Source organism: Anser cygnoides, chromosome 15 (assembly GCF_040182565.1).
Source record: "Anser cygnoides isolate HZ-2024a breed goose chromosome 15, Taihu_goose_T2T_genome, whole genome shotgun sequence".
NCBI classification, from domain to species: domain Eukaryota; kingdom Metazoa; phylum Chordata; class Aves; order Anseriformes; family Anatidae; genus Anser; species Anser cygnoides.
The window spans coordinates 9324892-9348281 of NC_089887.1; the positions used below are offsets into that span (position 1 = coordinate 9324892).

At 44.5% G+C, this 23390-nt stretch overlaps 1 protein-coding gene across 1 annotated transcript in view; it reads right to left on the reverse strand.

Moving 5' to 3' along the window:
• The window catches only part of XYLT1 (xylosyltransferase 1), a 192437-nt gene that overhangs the window by 96547 nt on the left and 72500 nt on the right, over window positions 1–23390 (reverse strand). Inside the window, exon 2 of the mRNA XM_048061443.2 lies at window positions 4662–5187. Coding sequence (XP_047917400.1) covers window positions 4662–5187 — 526 coding nt within the window. The remainder of the gene's footprint in view (window positions 1–4661; window positions 5188–23390) is intronic.

The window sequence follows — 23390 nt, forward strand, 5'->3', positions numbered from 1 at the left end:
GGCAGCCTGTGAGAAACTGAAGTCTCCTGCCTCCATGTGACAGAGCAGCGTCATCAGGAAGAAAGCCGGGAGAAAGCAGTCTGATCTGCAAAGAGCTTTCAGTGCTCATGAATGATGTGGAATCGGGGTATCTCAATTATTTTTCTACTTTACTTATGAGTTGGGCTTAACCCATAGGGATGAAGGTAGCAGAAAACCTGTTTGATTTATAAACTAAGAGAAGAGAACAGAAGAGCCAAGGGGAAATAAACTGTGCTCCCTTGAGGCTCTCTGCTTCCTCAGGACTCTTCTTTTGCCAGAACTACATTTTAGAAAACACCCCTCAAAAAAAAAAAAAAAGTTATGTATTTTTGGTCTATATAGGGCCAAAGATCTGGGTCAAACATTAAGCCAGATGGGTAATTAATGATAAGGATGAGGCCAGAGCGTCCCCTGGGGACACAGCAGCCTGGAGAAGCTGGCTCAGAGGAGGACTGAGGCAGATACCGGTTGGCACCATGCCCGATGACTTGCAGACCTGGTACCAAGGACTAAGGAGGAGTTGCGCTGGGTATCCAAAAAACTTGCAGGTCAAGGATTCACAGCTGCCATGATCCATGTGGGAGTGAAAAACAAAGAATTCAGGAACCGAATCCAGCCAGCAGGCCCAAAGTTGGGCTTTTTTCACTGCAGAAGAAAGAGCTGCAAGTAGAAAGATCCGCCTGTGGACAACATGTTGCTGATTTTCATATCACATCTGAGAAGAAGTGACCTCCCCAGAAGGATGTCTCTCTGTACCCTGTCCATGATCTGCACAGTACTGGATTTGTCCTCTCTTCATCTAACCTTGCGCTGGACCTACTTTTCCCCCTTACCTTCACTGATTGCATTTCCCCTCAAAACACACTTCTACAAACTCCAAACACCAGGACTGACTTGCAAGCTGCCTGCTGCCCTGGTCTGAGCTTCGGATAAGGCAGCACCTAAAGCCTCTGACACCGACTCCCTGGTCTGCAGCATTTGTGCCCTGTTCTCAGGACCAGCTTGTTGGCAAACACTTGCTGAGGTGCTCAGCAAGTCAGGCACTGGTGAAGTTCCCAAGTCCTGTTGTGCTGCAGAACACCGCCGACTCCTGCAACGTCCTCAGAGGGACTGCAGCCCACCCGCTCCTGTCCTCATGGAAACAACAAACACTGCATTTCAGACAGACAGCCAACGTGATACCGCTGGCTTTCTTTTACCTTTCTTTTATACGCTGAAGATGGTTACATTCAACTTTTGTTGCCTCTTGCCTTCGGAAATAAAATACTTAAAGAAAAGAGCTTGTAAGATCCTGCTCCCATTGATAACCACTCAAGTGAACGTATCGCTTAACGTTTATGACAACCCAGCCGGATGGAGTCATGGCTGTGATTGATAGCTACACTTAGCGACTTCGTGGTTTTGATCGGCTAAGACAGGATCCAAGGGGATTAAATGCTGGATGACATCTCAATGGAAACTGTAGCAGTGGGAACACATTTATACATTGGGATAATGGATGAATGTGCTTCTCCAATACATAAATATTTCAACTTTACTGCTCTGCTGAAAACGGACAGGAAACCTTTTTTCAAACCAAAAGGAATAGCACTTGCATGCTAAGTACAAAGACTCAGAGTGCCTGGATGTCTGACTTTTGCTGACAAAAAGCATAGAGCTTTCTTGATGCATAAATTAGCAAGACCTCTATATACAACTCCCCCTACAATCCTGACAACGTGGTGTCTTATATTCCCAGAACTTGATGGCCAGTGCTCCACAAACATCTCTTAATGAAGTTCAGCTCCTCTGCAGCATACCTGGAATTGATGAAGACACCTTTAACGAGGGACGGAGCCAGTCTGTGGGTGCACAATAGCAGCATTTACATTCTGCAGTGGGGAGGAAAGACCTGAGACCACGACGCGCTTAAGCTCAGGCTGTGGATCTTTAACAGGGCTGCAAAATTTAATGGACCTACCAAGTCGTATCATAAAACGGGGCAAGACTGATGGCTGAACTGGGACCTATCCTGCGAAGTGCTCTAATGCCTACTGGTAGGCACTGGGCACCTTCTATTTTGGGGTTCCTACATGCCTGCCTTAATAGCCCTGCATTCAGACAAGTGTCTGGATCTCCTCCATAGTTCTGATGTCTCAGTCTGCTTGTGCATTGCCACCTCCTGCATATCAGCTCATGTCCCATGCAATATGCTGCTGCTTTATCTCTTCCCCACAGCAAAGCTCCCAAGCCTGCTCCAGAGCAACCCTATATGTAACACAGGATGTACAGAATTTTCTGCCAAGGAAAGCTGGCTGTTGAAGCAGTAAACTTCAGCTGTCAGCATGGGCAGCAAGAAATAACCTTGAGGCAAAGAAAAGTCAACATTTTCCACAAGGATCCATCTGGCTAACTAAAGACATTCCCAAAGTATTCTTTCTAAACTAGTACCACTGCCTAAAATAAAAACTGAAATGAAACTCTGGCACTGCTACCCTGAAAAACTGTAGCCACAGTCTTTTTACACTTAGTATTTTAATGTGGTATATCCCCATAACTCGTAAGCTATTAATAAATTCATATGTATTTTAAAAGAAAACCATATTGCACAACAACCCCATCTCTCTGATCATGTACATATCTCCCAGTTTTCCAGGACCTTTTATTATGTTTTATTACAAAGGGAGCATATATACCAATATACAATGCACATACGTGCTGAAATGCTTCATGCCTAAAACGTGACCTCCCCATTCTCGGTTCCAAGACCATTTTATTACCTTGATGGCAGGACATATGAGATTAATTCTGTATTTAAAAAAGAAGCAATGAGGATTTCTTGAGAAGCTTTTTTTTTTTTTTTTAAGAATGGTAGTTGTTTAAACCTGCTGCAAAGTCACCCTGAGAAAGATTACCAGGTAGGTGATGGAATCATAGGTGTGTGCAAAAAAAACCCTGCATACAGCTGCAACATGTGCCCACACTAATGACAATACAACTTCCAGCTCACTCCAGGATATCACTTGCATGTGTATATGTGACACATTTACCCTATATAAGGCATATAGCATTGGTGACATTTTGTCCTTGATCCTGCAAAGTGTAGGACAGTGTCTGCAAGGTGCTGAGCTCCATCAGGTTTCTCACAGACCAGAGCTGAACCTGCTGTCATTAGACGAGAGGGAAGGACACCAAGGACAGGCTTGTCACAGTGGATTTCACCAGCAGTACCCAGATGGGACCTTACGGGCACCTGGGGGTAACTCAGTGATGCTCAGACTCTCACTAATGTCTGACTGTTTATTTTCCCTTTGACTTATTCTGCCTTCCCTCTCTCTCCCTGCTTCCCACTGAACACCAAGTCTTCTACCTGCTCCATTAATTCTTTCTCTCCAATTGGCCCACAGTGTAAAGATTTTGAGTACTACCATGATAAGAAAGGAACAAAAACACCAAAAGAGACATGGGAAAAAAAAACACAACACAACACAAAAACATCACAACAAAATAGTCACAGGGGGTGGGAAATGGGGTGCTGACACTGGTCACCATGGTAATATGCAGCATCTAAATTAAAAGCTTAAGCTTCTTGCTAGAGAAATGCTCATTTGGAAATATCCTCCAGGACACCGCCTTTTTTCCCAATGTACTTAAGAGGGAGTTTAGCCTCCTAATTTAGGCAAGAGCACCATCATCCCCCTGCTCCCCACCATGTTGAATCTACCCAATAGCACTCACTGCTGTGAGATGGTGCAATAAACAGGTAAGCCACGAGGGTTAGAGGATGCAAGGAAATACTCCTAACGAAAGAAACTAAACACCCTCTAAAAAAAGCACTTTACTAAATGGGAAGCTGACAGCTAGATAAACGGCAGCACATGAAGCATTCTTCCTGAAAAGTAGGAACGGGCCATCTCACACATACAAATCAAAAGCAGGCAGAGAGATACCTGGTGTATCTGGCTGCACGGAGAAACCATAAGCAGCAAATCAAAGCCTGACTCTGGCAACGCGTGGCACCTGACTTTCTACAGCAGTAATTTGGGAAATTACTTTTGCTGATCAAAGAGTATTAAAAACAGAAGTAAGCCACAAAACTGGATTCTTTTCGTACTAAAAAATAGAAAAAGGTTATTATACTTCTTACAATTATCTGTTACCAAAATGCTTAGTGGCTCTGGTTATTAGCTGGACTCCACTGTAGAAACATTAAAAATGGCCATATAGCCCCAACACCAGTATTCCCATTTACTGGCTAGCAGACGACACCGGAATTCACCATGGTTCTCTGATCCCCACAAAGCCGGCAACTCTTGTGCAGTTTAACAAGACGTGCACTTCGACTATGCTTCTCTACATTCGTAGATTAAGAACATAAAGAAGGAGAAGCAGCAGCTGAACACCCAGATCACGTACTGCAATAAAAACGTGGTGTAAGAAAGTGAAAAGAAATTCAATAAGAATCTACCAAGGATCTTGTAATACGCGTGTAACTCCCTGCTTAAAACATCCATAGACTCTCCCTCACTTCACAGGCTAGGAAAGTACATTAGACATTTCTGCAATAAAGTCAGTTTTTGTTATCAGGAAGCCATTTCAATTATATACAATCCTTCCCCTGAGATACTGCTTTATTTCTCCTTCACCTCCCACCAACTTACCCTCCAGCGCACAGAAACGTGTCACCTTCTCCGGCATCAGCTTCCCGTGCTTGTGCTGGCAGTATACCTCTGCGATCTCCTGTCGGCACTGCTTCGACTTAGCCCGGGACATGGCTGAGATTGCCTCTTTGCCCGTTACCTCGCACTTTGGCGGCTGGTCGTATCGCACTTCAGGGGAGCTGTTTCCGCTTTTTGTGAGATGCTGCTGCCTGGGAGGCCTGTGCATGTCCTTCAGGTTGCTGTTGTTGCTGTTGTTTTTCCCAGGCTGATCGCCCAATTGCACCACCTCGTTGGAGCTCTTTCCCAGCAGTGAGTTCTCCTTCACTTTCTCCTCTTCCAGTTTCTTTCTCAGATGCTCCTTTTGCTTGCTTAGCGGTTTTTTCACCAGCTCAGACTGGTGTTTTTGTCTCTGAGTCCTGGGAGCAAAGTTACTGTTATCAATGTTTTCAAAGTCCTTGGGGACTGAATTTTCATTATTGCTGTCCGTTCGTGTTTTCTCTTTCGGTCGGTGGGAAAAATAGCCATCCTATAAATGGGGAAAAAAATTACACTCTCTTACTAAAACAGTCACATCAGAAGCATTGCCAGCATTTCATGCATGAAAACTTAAAATCAGTTACTATCCAACATACTGAAAATGACCAACATCATGTTAGGGTTCATAAAGGGAAATGGAGGCTAAGAAAGTCACCTGAGCTGCCAAAGGCAGTGCAGACAACCACACCATCACCCCCTTCGCCACCGAGCCTGAGACCAACCTCATTTCGGATGGAGCAGGGGTACACAGGTTTGTGAGCAGTTGGTAACTGGAGAACGGTAAAACAGAGGCACTTCTGTGGCCTACCCGAACCCCCCATGGGCTGCACCACTTTGTGCTGCAAGTTTCTGCGGACAGGGGGACAACGGGTGTCCCACAGGCCAGGCCATATGCCTGTGTGGCCTGCTGTGCCCGCAGGTGGAGGGAGGGGATCCCTCCCCTCTGCTCAGTGTTGGTGAGGCCGCACCTGCAGTCCTGTGTCCTGTGCTGTGTGGGTGTCAGAGCCCTGCACAGGTTGCCCACAGAGGCTGTGGAGTCTCCTCCTTGGAGATCTCCAAAAGCCGCCTGGACACGGGCCTGGGCCCCCTGCTTGGGGTGGCCCTGCTGGGGCAGGGATTGGACCAGATGGCCCTAAACACGAGCTTGGAGCCAGGCAGGCAAACTGTATGGCTGTATAAATGCTAAACCCGGAGAAGGGAGGTATGGGACAGCAGAGGGGGTGTAGGCACTATGTCCTCCAGCTGCAGCAGAGAATGAGGAGGGCTCAGGCAGAAGTGTGCCCTTCAGCAGCACTTCAGGCATGGGCAGCCTTTGCCACCCTTTGTGCTGGCTTGAGCTGATCATATTCTCATGAGGATCAGACAGGCATGAAAGAAATCCTCAGCAAAAGGGTTGAACTAATTATCAGAATGCGCAAGGAACAGTAAAACATTTGACTTCTCCCAAACACTGGTGAGACCCGGCTACACGGCTCCCTTCAGACCTTTGCAAACTCTCTTCTGGCACGCAACCAACAAACTGAATGAATACATTAACAGGAGAAAGAGATCATAAGACAGAAAAGAAATAGGAGGATTATCCCAGGGATCCTTGAGAGAACAGAGAACATGGCAATCTGTTCTAGAAAAGACGTGAAAGTCTAGACCAAGAAGCACTTATCCGTGTAAACGAACGTAAAACAGGAGCCTGTCTGATAGCCAGAAGCAGGTGAGGTTGAGCTGCTTGGCTCCAACCACAGAAACATGTCCTCAGCTACCAGGGGACAGAGTTTTGGACCCAAATATCTCCACTTACTAAAGTGTTCAACAGCAGATGAAACAAAGTGGGAATTGTTACTAAAAAATCTGAAGGCAGGGTAATAAATATTGGTAAGACCTTTTTCTGTCCAGTTTTCTTTCCACTCCTGACAGACGTAATAACCAAAGTTCAGTGGTTGCCAAATGACAATGACGGCTGGGAGTCATTCTCAGCACCTATGAACCACACTTCATATCCCAAACATTTTACCAACATTACCTAATTGTTTCTCCCACCTCTTCTGTGAGAAGCCATTTAACAGTCAGATTATACAGACAAAGGAGGCTGAGATAATGACTTGTCCAAGGTCACGCAGAGAGCCAGCATCGCTTTGACCTCTACAGCTCAGCAATGAGAAATGTTTGAATAGTTTATTCATTAAGATGTGTTTTTGTAAGTGACTGAAGTGATGCTCTCACCAAGAATATCTCAGCTTGCAAGTAGCTTTAGCTATCACACATGGTATGCAGAGGCTTTAAAAAAATAACAGACAAAATATTTTTATTTTGGAAAAAGTACATCTTTCCAAAAAATGTACGTTTCTAATTCTTAAGGGCAAAAAGCACATGTAAAATCAAATTCTTTTCTCTGTCTTTTTACAAAGCAGAGAAAGTGTGTTTTTTTTAATCTCAGTGAGAGAAAACAGAAACACACAAAAAAAGTTTCAAGACAGCACTTGATCCCACGAATGATCAAACAAAAAGGAAACATACTTATCCTATATCTCCAATATATCTTCAAAGAAAAAGACCCCTGAACCCAGCAGCAAACTGCAAATAGGGCAAGACAAATGTGAAGTGTATTAACATCGTTAAAACATCTCTACCAAGGTGCCGCTGAGTAATGGGCTGACACTTCATATGTTTGATAGCTGTCATGTTTCCTGTGTTGTTCAGCCAACTTGGAAACCTCAGGTTAGCGATGCTAGTGGTACATTTTGACTTGCTTTAATTTAATGCACTCACAGCAACATCTTGCATTTGTATACATGAAATAGCTCTGAAAATTTAACTGTTCTGCAGTTATGTTTCCTCTAAGCTGCTGCTGGAACTCACCTTTATTTCTCATTGAATACTTAAACGCAAGATGCCCTGCACTGCTGCCCAGCCGTGGGTACAGCTCAAGCAAATTGCCAGCAGGCACAGAGATGCTGGCAGCAGCTCTGGACACGGCTGCACTGCGGTAGGGAGGGAGCCAGCAAACCCCAGCCCGTTTCAGGAAATGGCTGTTACTGTTCCCAGACCAAAACAGATCTTATCTTTGAGTTCAGTCTTGGGTTTAAGCCACCGTCAGAGAGCAAGCCTCTCTCTGTCTGGTGTGCACAGCCACGTCGACACGGAGTGCAGCCCCTTCTTGCGTGGGTGACTGCTAATGTCTTTCACATTTTGGAAATTGGTTGAATGATTAGGATATTTCTCATATGTGTATGTATATACACACATACATACAGCTATATGCCTCATCTAACTTACACAGACTGCAAAGAACCAGAGCAAACACTCTGATTATTCTTTAACACACATACAGGATCCCTTTTTGAGGACAGCAAGCTGTACCCAGCTTGCAGTGAGGCAGGAATCTGGGGCTGTGGATACCTGGATGGATAAATGTCCTGGATGGACTGAACGAGACACAAAAAGGTTGAGGTCACTGCATGGATGGCGAGATCCCTAATCACACCTGGTCACTCCGACATCCATGAGGCTGTAGGATCAGCCAGCCAGGTCCTGGTGATGGGGATGGAGCAGTGCTCCTGCGAGGCTGGAGAAGCCCACGCCTGGCTGGTTCGCACAGTGTGGGGCCTGGCACAGCTTGCTGCTCCTCCTTTCTAGCCATCAGCACACTCAAGGCCACCCACTCTGAATCTACAAGCTAATAACATTTACTTCATACTTATGAAACAGCCATGTAGATAGCATCCTGATGGCAATGGCTAATTGGGTGCACAAAAGTGTGAAAGTAAACAGCAGGCTCTTGCCTTGCTTTTTTTTTTCCCCCTTGGTTATATGAAGCTTAAATACAAGAGGCATCCTAAGTGCCATTAATACCATTAATAAAATTTTTATGCCCCAAACACAGCCGGAGCTATTCTTTGTAAGTATTCCTTAAACTTCAACAAGTTGCATATGTGGAATGTGAAGGAAAATACGAAAAAGCAAATGAGAACTTTATGTGTTGGGTTTCAACGACAGCAGTGTGCAAGAGCTACAGGGACACGGCTCTGCAGTAATGGAAGTGCCCTTATGGTTAGTTTTCCTTGGTAATCCAGTTTAAAGCACTTTCCGTCTGTAACTCGAGCATTCCAGCATGCAGCAAGTCAGGGCCAAAATACCTGGCTACAACGATGGGAAAAAGTCTGTCTTCTTCATTAGCCTCTTTCCAATGTCTCTAAAGGCGATGCTGCGACAGGATATTTCCGTCCATCTTGGCAACTCTCTCTCTCTCAGCCTGACTCTTGCTAAATGATTTTCCTCTCTAAGCTAAAAATATAAATAAATAAAAATCCTAATCTGTACGGCAAGTGGCATATTGATAAAGGAGAAAGGAGAGGAGAGCAGATTTCCACTGTTGTTTGTTTTTAGTGATAAGTCTTCTAATGCCCACATGAGAAACTGGTGTGAAATTTATCCATTGGTAGGGGCCTTTCAGCCCCAACCTGATGACCCATCCAGAACTTTCTGTAGCATGAAAAAGCCTCGAAGGATGACGTGTGGGCCCATTCCTGTTACAAATAGCATCTGACATGATAGGAGCGGTAAACAGCTGTGATGAAACCTCAGGAGAAAAAAGCAAAGTAAACAGAGGATTTACCGGCGTATGGTTCACCTCTTTAAACTCTTCTCCCCCTTCAAGTGCTTTCCTCCCCTCTGGGAAATGCTCTTCCAACTTTACACGCTGCAATTTGAGAAGACAAATATATCATAAATGCTTCAAAGGCAGACACAAAACTGAGCTGGGCTTTACCCGCTCCCTGCCAGGGGGCACAGAGGAGACCACAAAAGCTCACTGCAGAGGTAGGAGGAACCAGGGCTAAAAATACAGCCCAGTCTGCAGAGCAACTGTGCCAACCAGGAGCTGTATGTATATACACATATATATTTATATATACACATAATGTATATATATACACACTGACAGATGAAAGGGCATGTAACAAATGCCACAGTTGGACACAGTCAGATTCCAGCCTCGCACAAGCCCAGGGCTCCCACACCTGCTGACGCAGACATTAAATGCCACTAAGCCAGAAATCCCCATTCCCTTAACGCTGCATTTCTCTCTCACAACTTTCACCAGCGCCAAGCACGATTTGTACAGCGTAATGGTTTCAAGATAGGATCCATACGTGACAGCAGGATGCACGTGGTTTGCAGGGTGGGGGAAACAAAGCCCGATGCTCAGAGCTTGAAAGCCTAAAAGAGCAGCAGCTGCTGGCAATAAACTGTGTTCGTCTGCAAAGTTTGGGGGCACAAGCAAAAGCAGCACATCTGGGGTTAAGCTGGCTACAGGAAGATGGGTTTAACTTGCTCTACAATATTTATTTTACAAGGCTGGATTCATTGCAGCCTTTATATGCCATGGATGTCTAAGCTACTCAAGTCACGACAAAGTCATTCTGGAGAAAGATGACGGAGAAACCAGGAGTTGCACCATGGCACTGTGGCAGTACCACGGGACGTACATCAGTGGGCTTGCTGTTTGAAAGGTCATCCAACTTTTGTCTAGCTTTCATTAACTAGATACCTTCAATACCTTCTCATCGACCTGTGTTTGCAAACTACATTGAATATACTGAAAAAAAATTGGAAAATTATACCAGGACCAAATTAGAAGAAGAGAGCCTATTAATACAGACTGTACGTAACCACAGACAAAGATCAAAGCCATTTTTCAAGCCAACACCTAACAACGCTATTTTTTTGTTGTAGCACAAACCTAATCTCATTCACAGAATGCTCAGAAAAGATACTATGAAAATCACCATTTTGGTCGTTGTAAGGGAATAATTTCCTGGTACAGCCACTGATCAAAATAGGCTCTACGCAAAACCACCTCATTCGAGAGGGCTCCCCTGTGATAATCACTCAGCATTACAGGTTTCAAACACAACACATGCTGCCCAAGAGCCTAGGTATTTGACCTGCGTTTCCATTACCCTCCTGACAAAACACTCCCTTGCTGGCTGATCCCACCAGTGCTTCTCTGGCAGCTTGGGAGCACCGTGGCTTCCTGTCAGGGACATTTACTTCTGGCAGGCCTTCGTGTTTGCAGCTTGGTCAAGAAACGCCCCACTCCTGCTGCCAGTGAAAGCCATTCTGCTGTTGTGGAGGAGCGCAGGAACAGGTCAAAGTATCCCCCCCATTTTAAAAGCCAATTCTGTTTATAGCTTTTATAAAGAAACCTTTGGAGGCCTCTCCTTGCTGTGCAGCACCACATTTCAAAGCTCACGTGTGACACTGTGGACGTCTGTCAACTAACACAGGCCTGTGAGAAGGATTTCCACAAACAGTCCAAGCTGTATATGGCCCTCAGAAGCTGTGTGGAGAGGCAAACTGCCGAGTGCTCCACGGCGGGAGCGTCCATCCTGGCAGGGAGAGCTTTAACGACACCGGGCCTCTGCGTGTGTGCAGGCTGCGACTCAACAATAACAAGGGAACTCTCCCAAACTGGGAAGGAACACTCTGTACCCAGTAGTGAGCATGAGATCACCGCCAATTACATGCTGATTGGCGCTGATGCTAAAAATAACAATATAATATTAATGAAAAAATAATGTTTTAAGCTTGGAGCCATTGCATGTAGCGAGAGTCTGATTTCTGCTCCAAACCCGGCTCAGGCTTCAATTCACCCAACTCCATCCTGAGTGTGTTTTATTAAAGTATCTATCACACAAAATGTATGCTCTTTGGCATATTAGCCGCTATTTCTTTGGCAACTGAGGGTCTGAAGCTCAGGTTCTGTGAGCTTGATTAGGTTTGAGGTCCCATCTGCCCCAGGTCGCTGCAGAGGCAGGGACGCAGAGCCTTGGTGATCCATCGGGAAGGCCTCAATGGACTGACGCTGTCCTCTCGGACAGACCACACAGCAGCCGCCCCTCACCTCAACTGGTGCAAATGTGGAGAATCCAAACTCTTGACAGCCGTCTCTAATGATGACGGGACTTTAATGACAGCCTGTTAACAACCTCAAAGGCTCTGTGGGTGCAACAGGCAGCAGCTCATCTATGTACCTCCGGCCGCTGCCTCTCTCTGCACTATTTGAACCTGCATCTGTTCTACATGTTTGTGTCCCAGTCAAGCACATCCGAACATAACTGTGCATTTGGGTTTGCTCAGCTTAGAAAATCTAGGTGTCACAAAATCTTTCAGTAACACTTCTATAACCTGCGTGCTGCAAGAGAAGTGAAAGGCCGGGACTGCAATATTGACCGAGAGAAAACTGCGGTGAGCCAGCAGCTCGCTTTGGGGTGTCCCGCTGTCTGCCTGGAACATGTTACCGAGCCTTTAGGAATCAACTCATGCAGTTTCCAACTGACCCTAGACGGGGTGCCTCTGCCGACAGCCAGCACCAGACGCTGTGAAGGTTAATTTTGGCAGCATGCAAAAAGCCAACGCTAGAGGAACTTCAAATCTGCTTTCAAATCGATAACCTAACGCGCAGACAAGTCAGCAGCCACAGGGACATCAGAGCGAGCACCGGCTCTGCAGGCAGCAAGGGCAGGCAGCCCTTGTGCGTTTGAGGGCTCTGACCCAAAATACTGAACCCAACGAGAAGAGTGCACAGCGGACAGTTCAACACTGTGCAGAGCATCTCCTCCCGACAGTAAGAAAATGCTTCCTTCACAGGAGAAGTTATTCACTGTGCGACTCCTGTTATCGAGGAAGTCCCACAGGTAACATGCAGATGGATGGACCACGTGCAAGCAAGCCCTGAATGGCGAACGCTCAGAGTTTTGCTTTATCTGGCACAACTGATTTTCTCTCCAGGATGCATGAATTGATGTCTTTTTTTTGTACTGAGAGCATATTCTCATCCTCTTGCCCTCGGCAAAGCACGGTACTTTGAAGACATGACCAGGCCAACCAGAAACACGCATATGCCACAATATAGCCACAAACCGTCCCCTAAATACAAAGCACTGGGCGTGCTGGCCTTGAGGGCAAGGTATAAGAACTCCACACTATCGAAAACTGGCTTTTTTTTTTTTCTTTTTAGATAACAAAGTACATCAAAACATATGTGAACATACATGGACAGTGGGCAGTCACGCAGGCATCCACAATGAAAGGAGTGCCTGGAGCTGGTGCTGACACTTGGCTCTGCCAGGGTGAGCTCTGTGGCTGCAGGGCCCAACCAGCCTGCGGAGGTGCTGAACAGCTTCAAAACACACCTCATCTATCAAAGCCCAGCAGTGCCCTGGTCAGCTTGTACAGGGCCATCTATTTTGCCTGTCTTGAGGCCAAGAAGAATTTAAACAGCGCTATATGAGGAAGATAATTAAAACAAATCTCCTCTTTGGTATTAATTACAGCTCTGTGACATATTATTTTGTAATGCTTGTTAATTGTTCAGTAATGATACCTTCCAATTGCCAGGGAAGTCAGTGGATGGCATCTCTACAAGCAAGGGCTGCTCCTGGACTAGATCCTTCCCTTTGCACTCTGGCCTTTGCACACTTGAGGGCCATTTCTTTTTCAAACTCAAAACCTTTCCCCCCAGCTGAATTACAAACATTATGCTACGGTCTTCAGAACAAGAGAAGAAATTATAAATGCCCCTCATGTTGGCTCTAAAGTCCTATTCCATCCCCTTCTTGGAACATCCCAGTTTGGGGTCTGAATCGTGACTGGCTCCTCGCTCCAAACCAGCCCTGGAAGTGCCCGAAGAAGCTGAACCTGAGCTCTGTCTGGACCAGACAGCCCAAAGCCACAGGTCTGAGACTCTGCTAACACCTCATCAAGACAAAATCATCCCAAAGAAGCTTCTTCAGACAACTTCTGCCACAGGCTGCCAAAAACATGGAGCACAATCAGCTCCCATAGCTAATTCTTGAGGTAGTTCCCTTTTCTGTAAGAATCCAAGAAAAAAAAACATCTTCTCCATCACTGTAAAGAAAGACTGACCATGCATTTGTCTGGAGATGTCCCAACTCTTCTGCTAGATCCATACAGAAGGATGGTCACCAAAAGAATGACAGTAAATAACAATATAAAAAAAATTAAGTCACACCAAAGAATTTCTGAGGCTGTGCATGATGACAGGTATCATTGCCTCTGCTCTACATCACGGATTTCAGCATCCTTCAGACACTAATTTCAACTGCTCAGAAGGCCACTGGGCGAGGGGGGGTGATTTCCCAGGTAGAGCAAGACTCATCCTGCTGTTACCTGTCCTATCACGTCCGTGGGTTTCACACTACAATACATCGCATCCATGTGCTTCTCACTACAAACCAGGCTCTCCTCTGCCTGAAATCCGCATGCAGCAAGAGGGGGCAGATGTCCTGCCACTCTATCAAAATGAACATGAAATTAAGAACTTTCGTCGAGGACGTGGCTGATACACCATGAGACCCTTGAAAAACTGGTGCTTTTGGCAGGTTTGGACAAGAGCACAGCCAAAGAGAGCAGATGGAGAAAAGACAGCAGATGTTAAAGTAGTTAGCTTTGTCCATATGTTTTTCCATTTCACTATAATAAGTACATTGTACTTTAATTGTCAGGGGCTGAAGAATTGTGAGAAACATTCTGCGAGGAACCTGTGAAGTTACTTCATGCCTGACATTAAAGAGGGAGGTACAAAAGGTGAAAACAAATGTATTGATTTTGATCTTGAAAGCTGCTCAAGATGAAAGATGTAATTGTATCAAATACAGTCTTTTCTGCTATGTAAGAAGATCATGAGAAAAAGTGATCATTTGGGTTTAAGGCAGAATTCTGATACTTGGAAAAGCACCAGTCCTTCAGGATGCAGTGCCAGCAAACACTCACAGGCCCTGCCTGGCCAAGACTACGTTGTTAGACTGGTGTTTAAGGCTGCAGGGTACCGGATGGGCCACCAGGCAGCACAAAGCCACATGGGGACCCTGCCCTGGGACATCTGCACCAGAGACTGGTTCGAGGATTATAGATCCCCTACTTTCCATTGATATATAGGTTGTTTTAAAATAAACTTCCACAGTGTGTTGCAAAACATTAGAAACAACATGGTAAAAAGGTCATAAATATAAGATGCCTTTTTTTTTTCTTTTTTTTTTCAACATATTCTATTTTTACAACATGGAAATACATTCTATTTTGAAATATAATAAAAACGGCTTCAAAACTCTGGCTGCTTTCCTCAAAACGGTTTTTCTGTTTCTTGCTAGCATGTGACTAACTTTCAGAATGATTTAGATTAAGGATTAAAACATACAGCATCCCTCAAGAGACAAAACAGATTTTCACATTTCCTCCAGCTTAGCACTGTAACCAAACGAGCAGCCATTTTGTATTAACTGCAATTTCAAATGTTCATCCAGTTATTAAAAGTTCCAGAATACTACTAGAGGGACCTGTGAAAGCAAATATCCACAGTATTTTAAAAATTGCCAATTTTCTTTTCAGCTAATTCAAGCTTTTCAGGGAAATTTGTACTTACACATAAGGACTGGAGGACACCAGAGACTCGTCACATTTTATTCAATCTGTAAGAGGACTTGATTTATAACCAGGAGCTGCCCCCAATTTACAAATGTTGTTCCCTTTCAAACGATGCTTGATCTCATTAACAGACTCCAGACCCACGCATGCAGCTCTTTTCTTGGCAAGGGTCCCTTCCAGTCAAATTCACCAATAGTAACATCAACACCGAGACAGTGCAGCCTTTTTTTGAGTGTCTGTATATATTTATACATACATATGTATGTATAGCACGTATGTATCTGTACACATTTCAATAGCTTCCATGTCTGCTCTGCAGCATGTTTCAGCTGTGCCTCGGTGCAGGCGACGGCACGACGCGCTGCTCCCTTCCCAGGCCAGCAAGCCCTCCGCAGCCGCTCCTGCTGAGCAGCTGTCCCGGAACATTTACTGGTATTTTCAAGCCTCCTGGCCTCATTTCAACTCAACCACATCTTTGAACAGAATTCACCACAAAACTAGGAAAGAGATGAGGCCTGACAGTGCAAAATGTGGTTTTTGAGGAAGCTCAGGAAAACCCTGGAGGCTTACTTGTCTTTTTTTTTTTTTTCCCCTACAGCTTCTTCCCAAGGGAAGGTGGATCATATAATCCTCCCAAAGCAGAGTTCAGACATGAAGGAGCTTACAAAGAAGTCAGCACTTTCTCAAGGGAAAGGTAATTTAAATGACTTTTCATAGTAACGCCTATTATTTTGCGGTCCTTGAACAGGACCTCAAACAGCCCTTGAAAAAACCTGCCGTTTTGGAGAGAGAAAAAAAGCGATGGATACTCACACCCCGAAACTTTTTAACGGGTGCTCCTGGCTCCTGCCAGAGAAGGCCTGGCCCTGGAGATGGCCCCAGGCTGGGCCTTGCCCCATGGCGCGAGGAGCTGGGCAGGTGGTGATGGTTTCTCCTGAGGGTTATCTAGGTGGTATTTTCTCCTGAGGGTTATCCCGATACTGAAATGGAAATGGGATGCTCTGCGTTTTTAATTATCAGCAAATTGCACTGCTTAATTATCCAACAAGGGCGCCCCAGAGAGATCATCCTACACAAATACAGAACACAAAATGTTTACAGGATTAACGCTCAGGCATTTGAATGCCTGCAGACGAGATAGCCACACTGCACACCCACTGCCAGCCAACCTGTTCATCAGTTCCTCAACTCACCAACACATTTCTTCGTACCTTCCCCTCTCAGTGACCCATCCCATAACAAACAACACGGTTATTTGAACTGAATTCCTTTGCTTTCATCTTTATGTCTTTCAGCCAAAATTCAGCCAATATACACTTTATATCTTTCAGAGGAGTAGTAAACACTTGAAATTGCTTCCTGGTGACGTGTTATTAACTAGATTCCAACTAAATTCATCTGGAGAACTATTCCAGCTCACATCTAAACAATCTTGAGCAGCCCAGGGTGAACTGCTGAGATACACAATTGGATTTCTGGCAGCTATGGAAATTAAACATAATTAAAATATGGATGGTGGAAACCAAAGACCCCCTCGCATACAAATGAAAACATCCTTGTAAAATATGGTCAGTTTAGCACAAACATATTCAGCCTTAATTAGGTAGAAAATCTATTTAGATAAATACAATGCAAAGAATAGTAATGAACTTCAGGATTACATTTTGTTACTTGGAGGGAAAAAACAACACAAATAAATGGGAAGTAATTGGAGCTTATTTAATAGTCTCAGTCTAAGAGCTTGAACAACTATAATCATTAAAGACCCTGCAGTGATCTTCTACTGATAAATGTTGTTAAATCAGAATTACAATACGACAAGCATGAAAAGCAAAGCCTATTAATATGAACAGCACTAAAAGAAACAGATTCATTTCCAGCTTTTTTCACCTGCCCAGTACCACAAGAAGTCTTTGAACCAAACATTCAGGAATGAAAGGTCTCCACATTTCCTCTCATTTTGAACGAGACTGAAATACAAACACTTAAATAAACATGCTGACTGCAGGGTGACTGCGGGTGAGCAATGGCTATCCAGTACTGGATATGTGTCAAAGCCAAACTTGGCATTTACCGGTCAAAAGGAGCAAATAGATCCTTTCGTGCAAGTCTCAAGCAACTGCTCCTGGACCCTAAGGACTAAGCTGGATGGATCGACGTTTGCAACGCCTTCTCATAGTACAGATCTGGTAAACTTAGCACCGCTTCTTGTTGGTGAAAGAAACTCTTCAACCATTTAATTTCCACCCCTGGAAAGCAACTTATTTCTAACCATCTTTTCTCTTTCCCATCCCCTCCCCTGAACAAAAAGACGTGCTGGGGTGGAAAGACTGTCCTCCTACTCCAAAGACTGCTTCAAAGTCTCTTTCCCCACAAGTTATTCCAGATCTGCCCCCAAATCTTCTATGCATCTCCATCTTTGTCATCTCTGCTCTGCTGGGGAAGCGATGGACGTGCTCAGGCCAGGCACACTTCACCAACAGCCTACCCAGTGGCAACCGCAAAAGTCTGCCTCCCGTCACAACTGGCTGTGTCTTGGATTTAATAGCCACATTTTCTGCCCATGTAAACTGGCATGATTTCTGTAGGCTGATGGATGTGTGCCAACCGGTGCCAGGAGATGACTTAAATGGAATTAAATTTGAGCCCCCATTAAATTGAAGGCTCGGGTGCTAACGTTAACTCTGACGGCTGTCCTGTCCTCTTGGCCACAGGTCAGACTGCCAGGCCTGTCAGGAAAAGGGCAGGTTGGCTATCAGCCTGTACCTGCACAGAACGTCCTGCAACCTCCCACTCGGAGCTCTGTCAGAAGCAAGAAATCACGCCACGCTCAGGCACCGATCACGTCCTAGCACAGACACATTCCTCACTGACAGAACTGGATGAACAGCACAGCGTAGTATTGACTCAGCCAGTCGCTAGCCATAGCCTATGAATGCAGAAAACTCAAATCACAATACACCCCATTGTTTTAACTAACATTACTGTGTTAGTGCATCATAAAAATGCTTCCTTCTAAGGGCAACCACGTGCCCTGCAACTTCAGCAAAGGTTTATTTGCAATCTGCAGTTCATCATGCGAATAAACTACCCCAGAGACGCTAAGGAAGTACATCAGCTTCTTCTGAAAGCATGGGAAAGCTCAGCCCATAAGAACACTTTTATGCTCCTGGAGGCTGCACAGTTCAGTAGCTTTTCACATGCCACAAATGTGCCGTGCTGTACCTCGCCACGTGGCTACAGGCACATATAGCAGTATGTTTTTACAGATATCTGCCATTCTATCTCCTCACCTGTGGAAACTGCCATTCCCAACTATTCAGAGAACCAAAGCTACAGTTTGGATGTCTACCATGAAACCCTGCCCCATACCAGCTGCGAACAATTGGCATCCCTAAGAACCTGCTCCGGAATATCCCCTCTTACTCTCCCAGTGATCTGCTTCCCATTGAGAAAACAGTAAGTAATTGCTAACAAAATATTTGATCAAAGCAGCAGCTTTGGGCTTTATTATAAAGTCATCTGCTCATTCACCCAGCAGAGTGTGTTAGGCTCCACTCTCCGTCCTCTGAGCCCTCATCCATCAGCAGTATGTGGGAAATTATGCAAGCAGCTTCAGCTTCAGCCTGAGCAAGCTCCTGCTTGCATACCTAGAGGTTCACTGGATCAGCCTCTTCTCAATTAGCCCAAATTTCATTTGGAGGGAAAAAAAAAAATTACTTCTCCATCTAACAAGCAATGAAAAGCAGGCCTTGTCCATCATGAATTTCTCATTTGTGTCTTCCTCCATTCCACCATTCCACAGCACCAAAATAAAGTAAATTGAGTCTGATAACTTTAAATTTGGGTATGCAAATAGATATCATGCAAATTTTTATCAGATTTACCTGGGATTTTGATCGGTCATCTACATCATCAGCACTAGTCCAAAACAAGCTGAAAGTGGCAATATAATGCCACCAATAGGCAATAGTGTCATTACTTCTACTTAACTGGCATTAAATGGGTAGTGGAAATTGCAAGATGAAGTTATGACCTTTGGCTATCCAACCAGCCACTCTTTTCAGTCAATTGGATTTTTTTTCTTGATTTTGCAGCATTCATCAACTCCCGACAACCATTGTGATAGTGGTGAAAGGCAAAAACATCTTTCATTCAGAACCGTGTTTACAGGGAGGAGCTGTTAGTGACTGATACTTTCAGTGGTGCTTTCTCTCTTGTGGCGAAGGGGAATCTGAATCATGGCTTCCCCTCTGGTTTTGTATTTCAAGCCTGGTGTGCAAGACAGGACTTAGTCTTTTACACATAGAGAGTTTTCCTTTACAAGTATATTTAATTATCTACAGCAAACTTGATGTACGTACTCCTGTAATATATCTTTTAAAAATAAACTTTGTTCTGAAAATTTCTTGATTGCTGGTACACAGCTTCACTTGCAGAGAGAGCGCAATGATGTACATAATACAGTCTGTGCTATTTTCCAAAACAAGTATTTCCCATTAGTATTTTTACTATGCCAACCAATCCAAATATCAAAGTGACACCTGACAAGATAATGCTGTACATATTTACCAACAGAATAATAATGCTTCAGCAAAGCAATCTTTTCAGGGGTTTGAAATAAAGAAAATCTCTCTCAAATCTTATTTAGGATGCAAAAACTACAGATATAAGGGCACTGTCAGAACTTCCTAATGGAACTATCACTATTACAGATTTGAAGCTAACAGTTTCTAATCCACATTTTTAAGGATGAATATATCAACAACTCCAAACGAAGCAATGCCTGTGACACACATGTATCACGTGCCTTCTGTGATGGGTGCAGATAAAGCACTGCCAGCTTGCAGGGGCCATTTGCTTGGTTCTTTCCCTCTATCCAAGGAAAATTACTAATATTAGCCTATTTTGTCTGCTGACCCATTACATCTCAGCCACATCATGCCGCTATGAGAGAAGCAGCAAATTCAGCAGGTTTCTGCTGCAGGCAGCAGATCACTTCCCATGGAAGCGGCCTGTAAACCCACCGACGTCCCAGCCCTTTCCTGGAAAAGCCCCTTGTGCTGGTGAGTTGCTCAGATTCCCCTTCCTAACCTCTGGGGACAAGCTGCGACCCCGGAGCATCCCCACTGCATCCACTTGCAGCTCCACCAAGCCACTGCTGCTGGAGCAAAAAGAGGAGAGAAAGAGGAGCGCCAGGCTCCCTGAATTCTCCCTTTGCCTTCCCACCTCCCCTGGCCACTGTCCCCACGCCAGGCAGGATGGCACAGAAGCGTTTACTCAGGACTGTGCTGGCTGGAATACCAATGCAGCCCAGCAATGAGCTAAAGAGCAAACAGGAAGGAGGGAAAAAGCCCTCTGCCACTCAAGAAACAAATAGCTGGACAGGAGCTCTCCCAGCAGGTACCACATTGCAATTCTGAGCGCGGCCGTATCGGGGACCAGCTCTAGTGACAGAGAAGGCTCCTCAAGGAAAAAAAGCTCCAGGTTCTTACTGCTTATAAAGGCAAAGCCACTTCTTGTTGTCAGCAGATCTGAAATTGTTGCCCTTTATTATTCTTTATTAGCATCAAATTATGTTAGCCAAGCGGATGTGAAGAAATCTGATCCAAGCAGAAGCCTTCTGTAAATACTGATGTGAAGAGATGCATTCTGCATGCGATAAAAGCTGAGAATGAGCTGTCGTTTTTACTTAGTTTAACTCGTGCACTGTCCTTTATAATAGCGAAAGCCTTTATCACAAAGAAACAATGTTAGCCTCTGTCTATGGCCCAGAATCTCATTTTAAGCTCAAAATAATTTTATGCCCTCCAAAAGCAAGGACTTTGAAAGCCTGCGAAAATCTGCATAGGCTATTACTGGCTCCCAGAGTTGCTCAAGAGAAATTCAAAAAGAGCAGACATAGGAATCTATTAGGCAACGTTTTCTCTTGGCATTGAAATCTCTAAGCTAATGAATGCTTTGGAAAAAGCAACAAGATTACTATCATTCCTAATTCTTCGACCAAATGATGAGCTGGGCAGCTTCCAGTAAACAAGTGGTTTGTGATAATTTTATACAAGCAATTAAAGTAAGTGGAGAGTCACTTGAATTATTTTTTCCTTCCCTGTTTGTGAATAAACGTGTGCTACTTTGCCAAAATTCCCCACAGACACAGAAAATTGCAGCAGAACAGCCAGGAGTAGAAGTTGAAAAAGCCCCTGTTCGTCTTATCTGCCATCAGCTGCCATGAGAGGGGGACGACAATCACAGCGTTGCACAACAGCTGTAACTACAAATTCCTCTGCTCCGTACAGTCAACAAGACTGTTCCTGTACCTAAGTGTGTTAGTTTAGTGCCCGTTTTATAGACCGAGGTGGAATGCTAACAGTCCCCACCCAGAAATCGATACAAAGGAGAAAGTCAGCTGCATCGTCCCCATGCACACGCAGGGTGTTCGGGCACAGTCATGCTCGGAAAATACAAAATAGCCTCTGGTGGCAGGTCAGTGACGGTACTGAGCACGAACCTGTATCGTGAGCTGCAACCACAGCCTCCAACAGCCACAGCCAGGTCTCCCGAGCAGAGCTCACAGCCCGATGCTCCATGTCGGCCACACCACACTCCCATGGGTGACCCAGCAATGTCATTCAGCGCCTGGCCATTCAAAGATGCCATTGGGGACTGTTTTTTAAATCACAACCAGCAATTGGTAAAATAGTTGTTCATTTTTCCCTTTTTTTTTTAAAGCTGGAATATTCTGTATTACCGACAAAAATGCACAGGCAGAACAGAATACAAAGATGTGAGTTAAGTATGTGTTTTTAAATGTATTGAGCAATTGGATTGTTTGCAATACTAGTTATTCTATGCAGTATCTGTATGTCGATGCAATCTCCTAGAAGAAACCAGTACTTTTTATAACAAACTTACAGGTATTTTAAAAGGGGTTCTGGGAACTGGTTGGCATAGAAATTTCTGAACCTGTACAGTGACTGCCACGTCTCCCTCTCCTTCCAGCTTCCCAAATTCCTCTTGCCTTGTAACCCGCCAAATGCTTTCTTATCTAATGAAAAGAAAACCTTTCCGAATAAACTTTTAGGAAGAAAACCTCTAAGGCTATGAACCTCCAGCATCACTTTTTCTCTCCCTGGGTGAGAAACTGGGCTTGTGGATTGATGTTAGACCCATAAGTGTGTGAAGGCAGTGTCCCAGAGGGCCAGGGAAGCGAGACAATTCAATACAGAGCACCTCCCAGTAACATGGGATCCACCAGGAGGAAAGGTCTCCCACGGGCACATCAGTGACAGGAGCAAGGCGGCACTAGCAGCGCAGCAGCTGGTGCCTGATGGACTTGGAAGCAGGCATGACAAAAGCAGAAAAACGCATTTATTTCTGCTGCTCTTCTACAGGCATTTGGGAAGGCAGAGGGGGGAAGAATGGTGAAATGAGGAGTTTCCAACCCCAGAAAAAAAAACATGCATCAAGTCGGATGAAAACGGCATCAGTCTGAGAATAAAATGGTTTACCCACTACACATATATATACACACACACATATATATGCGGGCAGAACCAAACGTGCAAACTGTAAGACAATTACCTGACATGAAAAAATAAGCTGACAAGTATTTGCAGGAAATAATTTAACACCAGTCCTCTTCACTGTAAGTCTGGCATTCGCAAAATGCAAAAGAAAAAAAGTCTTTAAGAAAGAGTATTTAATTATTCAAGGATTGTTTTAATTGCTATTACAAAGCAGTAGCTTTTAATTACAGATCATATTAATACAAACATGATCTGATCATGATCATTAGGAGTTACTGTAGTGCTCTTGTTCACCAACACAGCGTCTTTGTATTTAAAGTAAAATTATGTCATTAAAAAGCCACGGGAACTTCATCATTAATGTGTGGGTAGTGTAATCTTAATTTCCTCCTGCAGATATTGAACTGAGACCAATCATGCAAGATTTTCCATTATGTAAAACAACTGTCACTTTTCATTACACAGAATATGAAGCAAAAGGAACGCTGAAATAACAAGGCTGAAACAACAGTTTTCCAGATTTAGAAAATCCCTTGGCACGCTTTGTCTAGGAGCACGTTTTTCAATGCCTACGTTTTCCCAGAAGCTCTGAAAACAGGTGTAATGTCCCTTCATTTGAGTTCAATTCTAGGTCAGCAAATAACTCAACAATAGACTAATTCATTTATCCTTCATGCTGATGATGGTACAATCTCAAGTGTCTGGGGGATTTTTTTATTAATTTAAG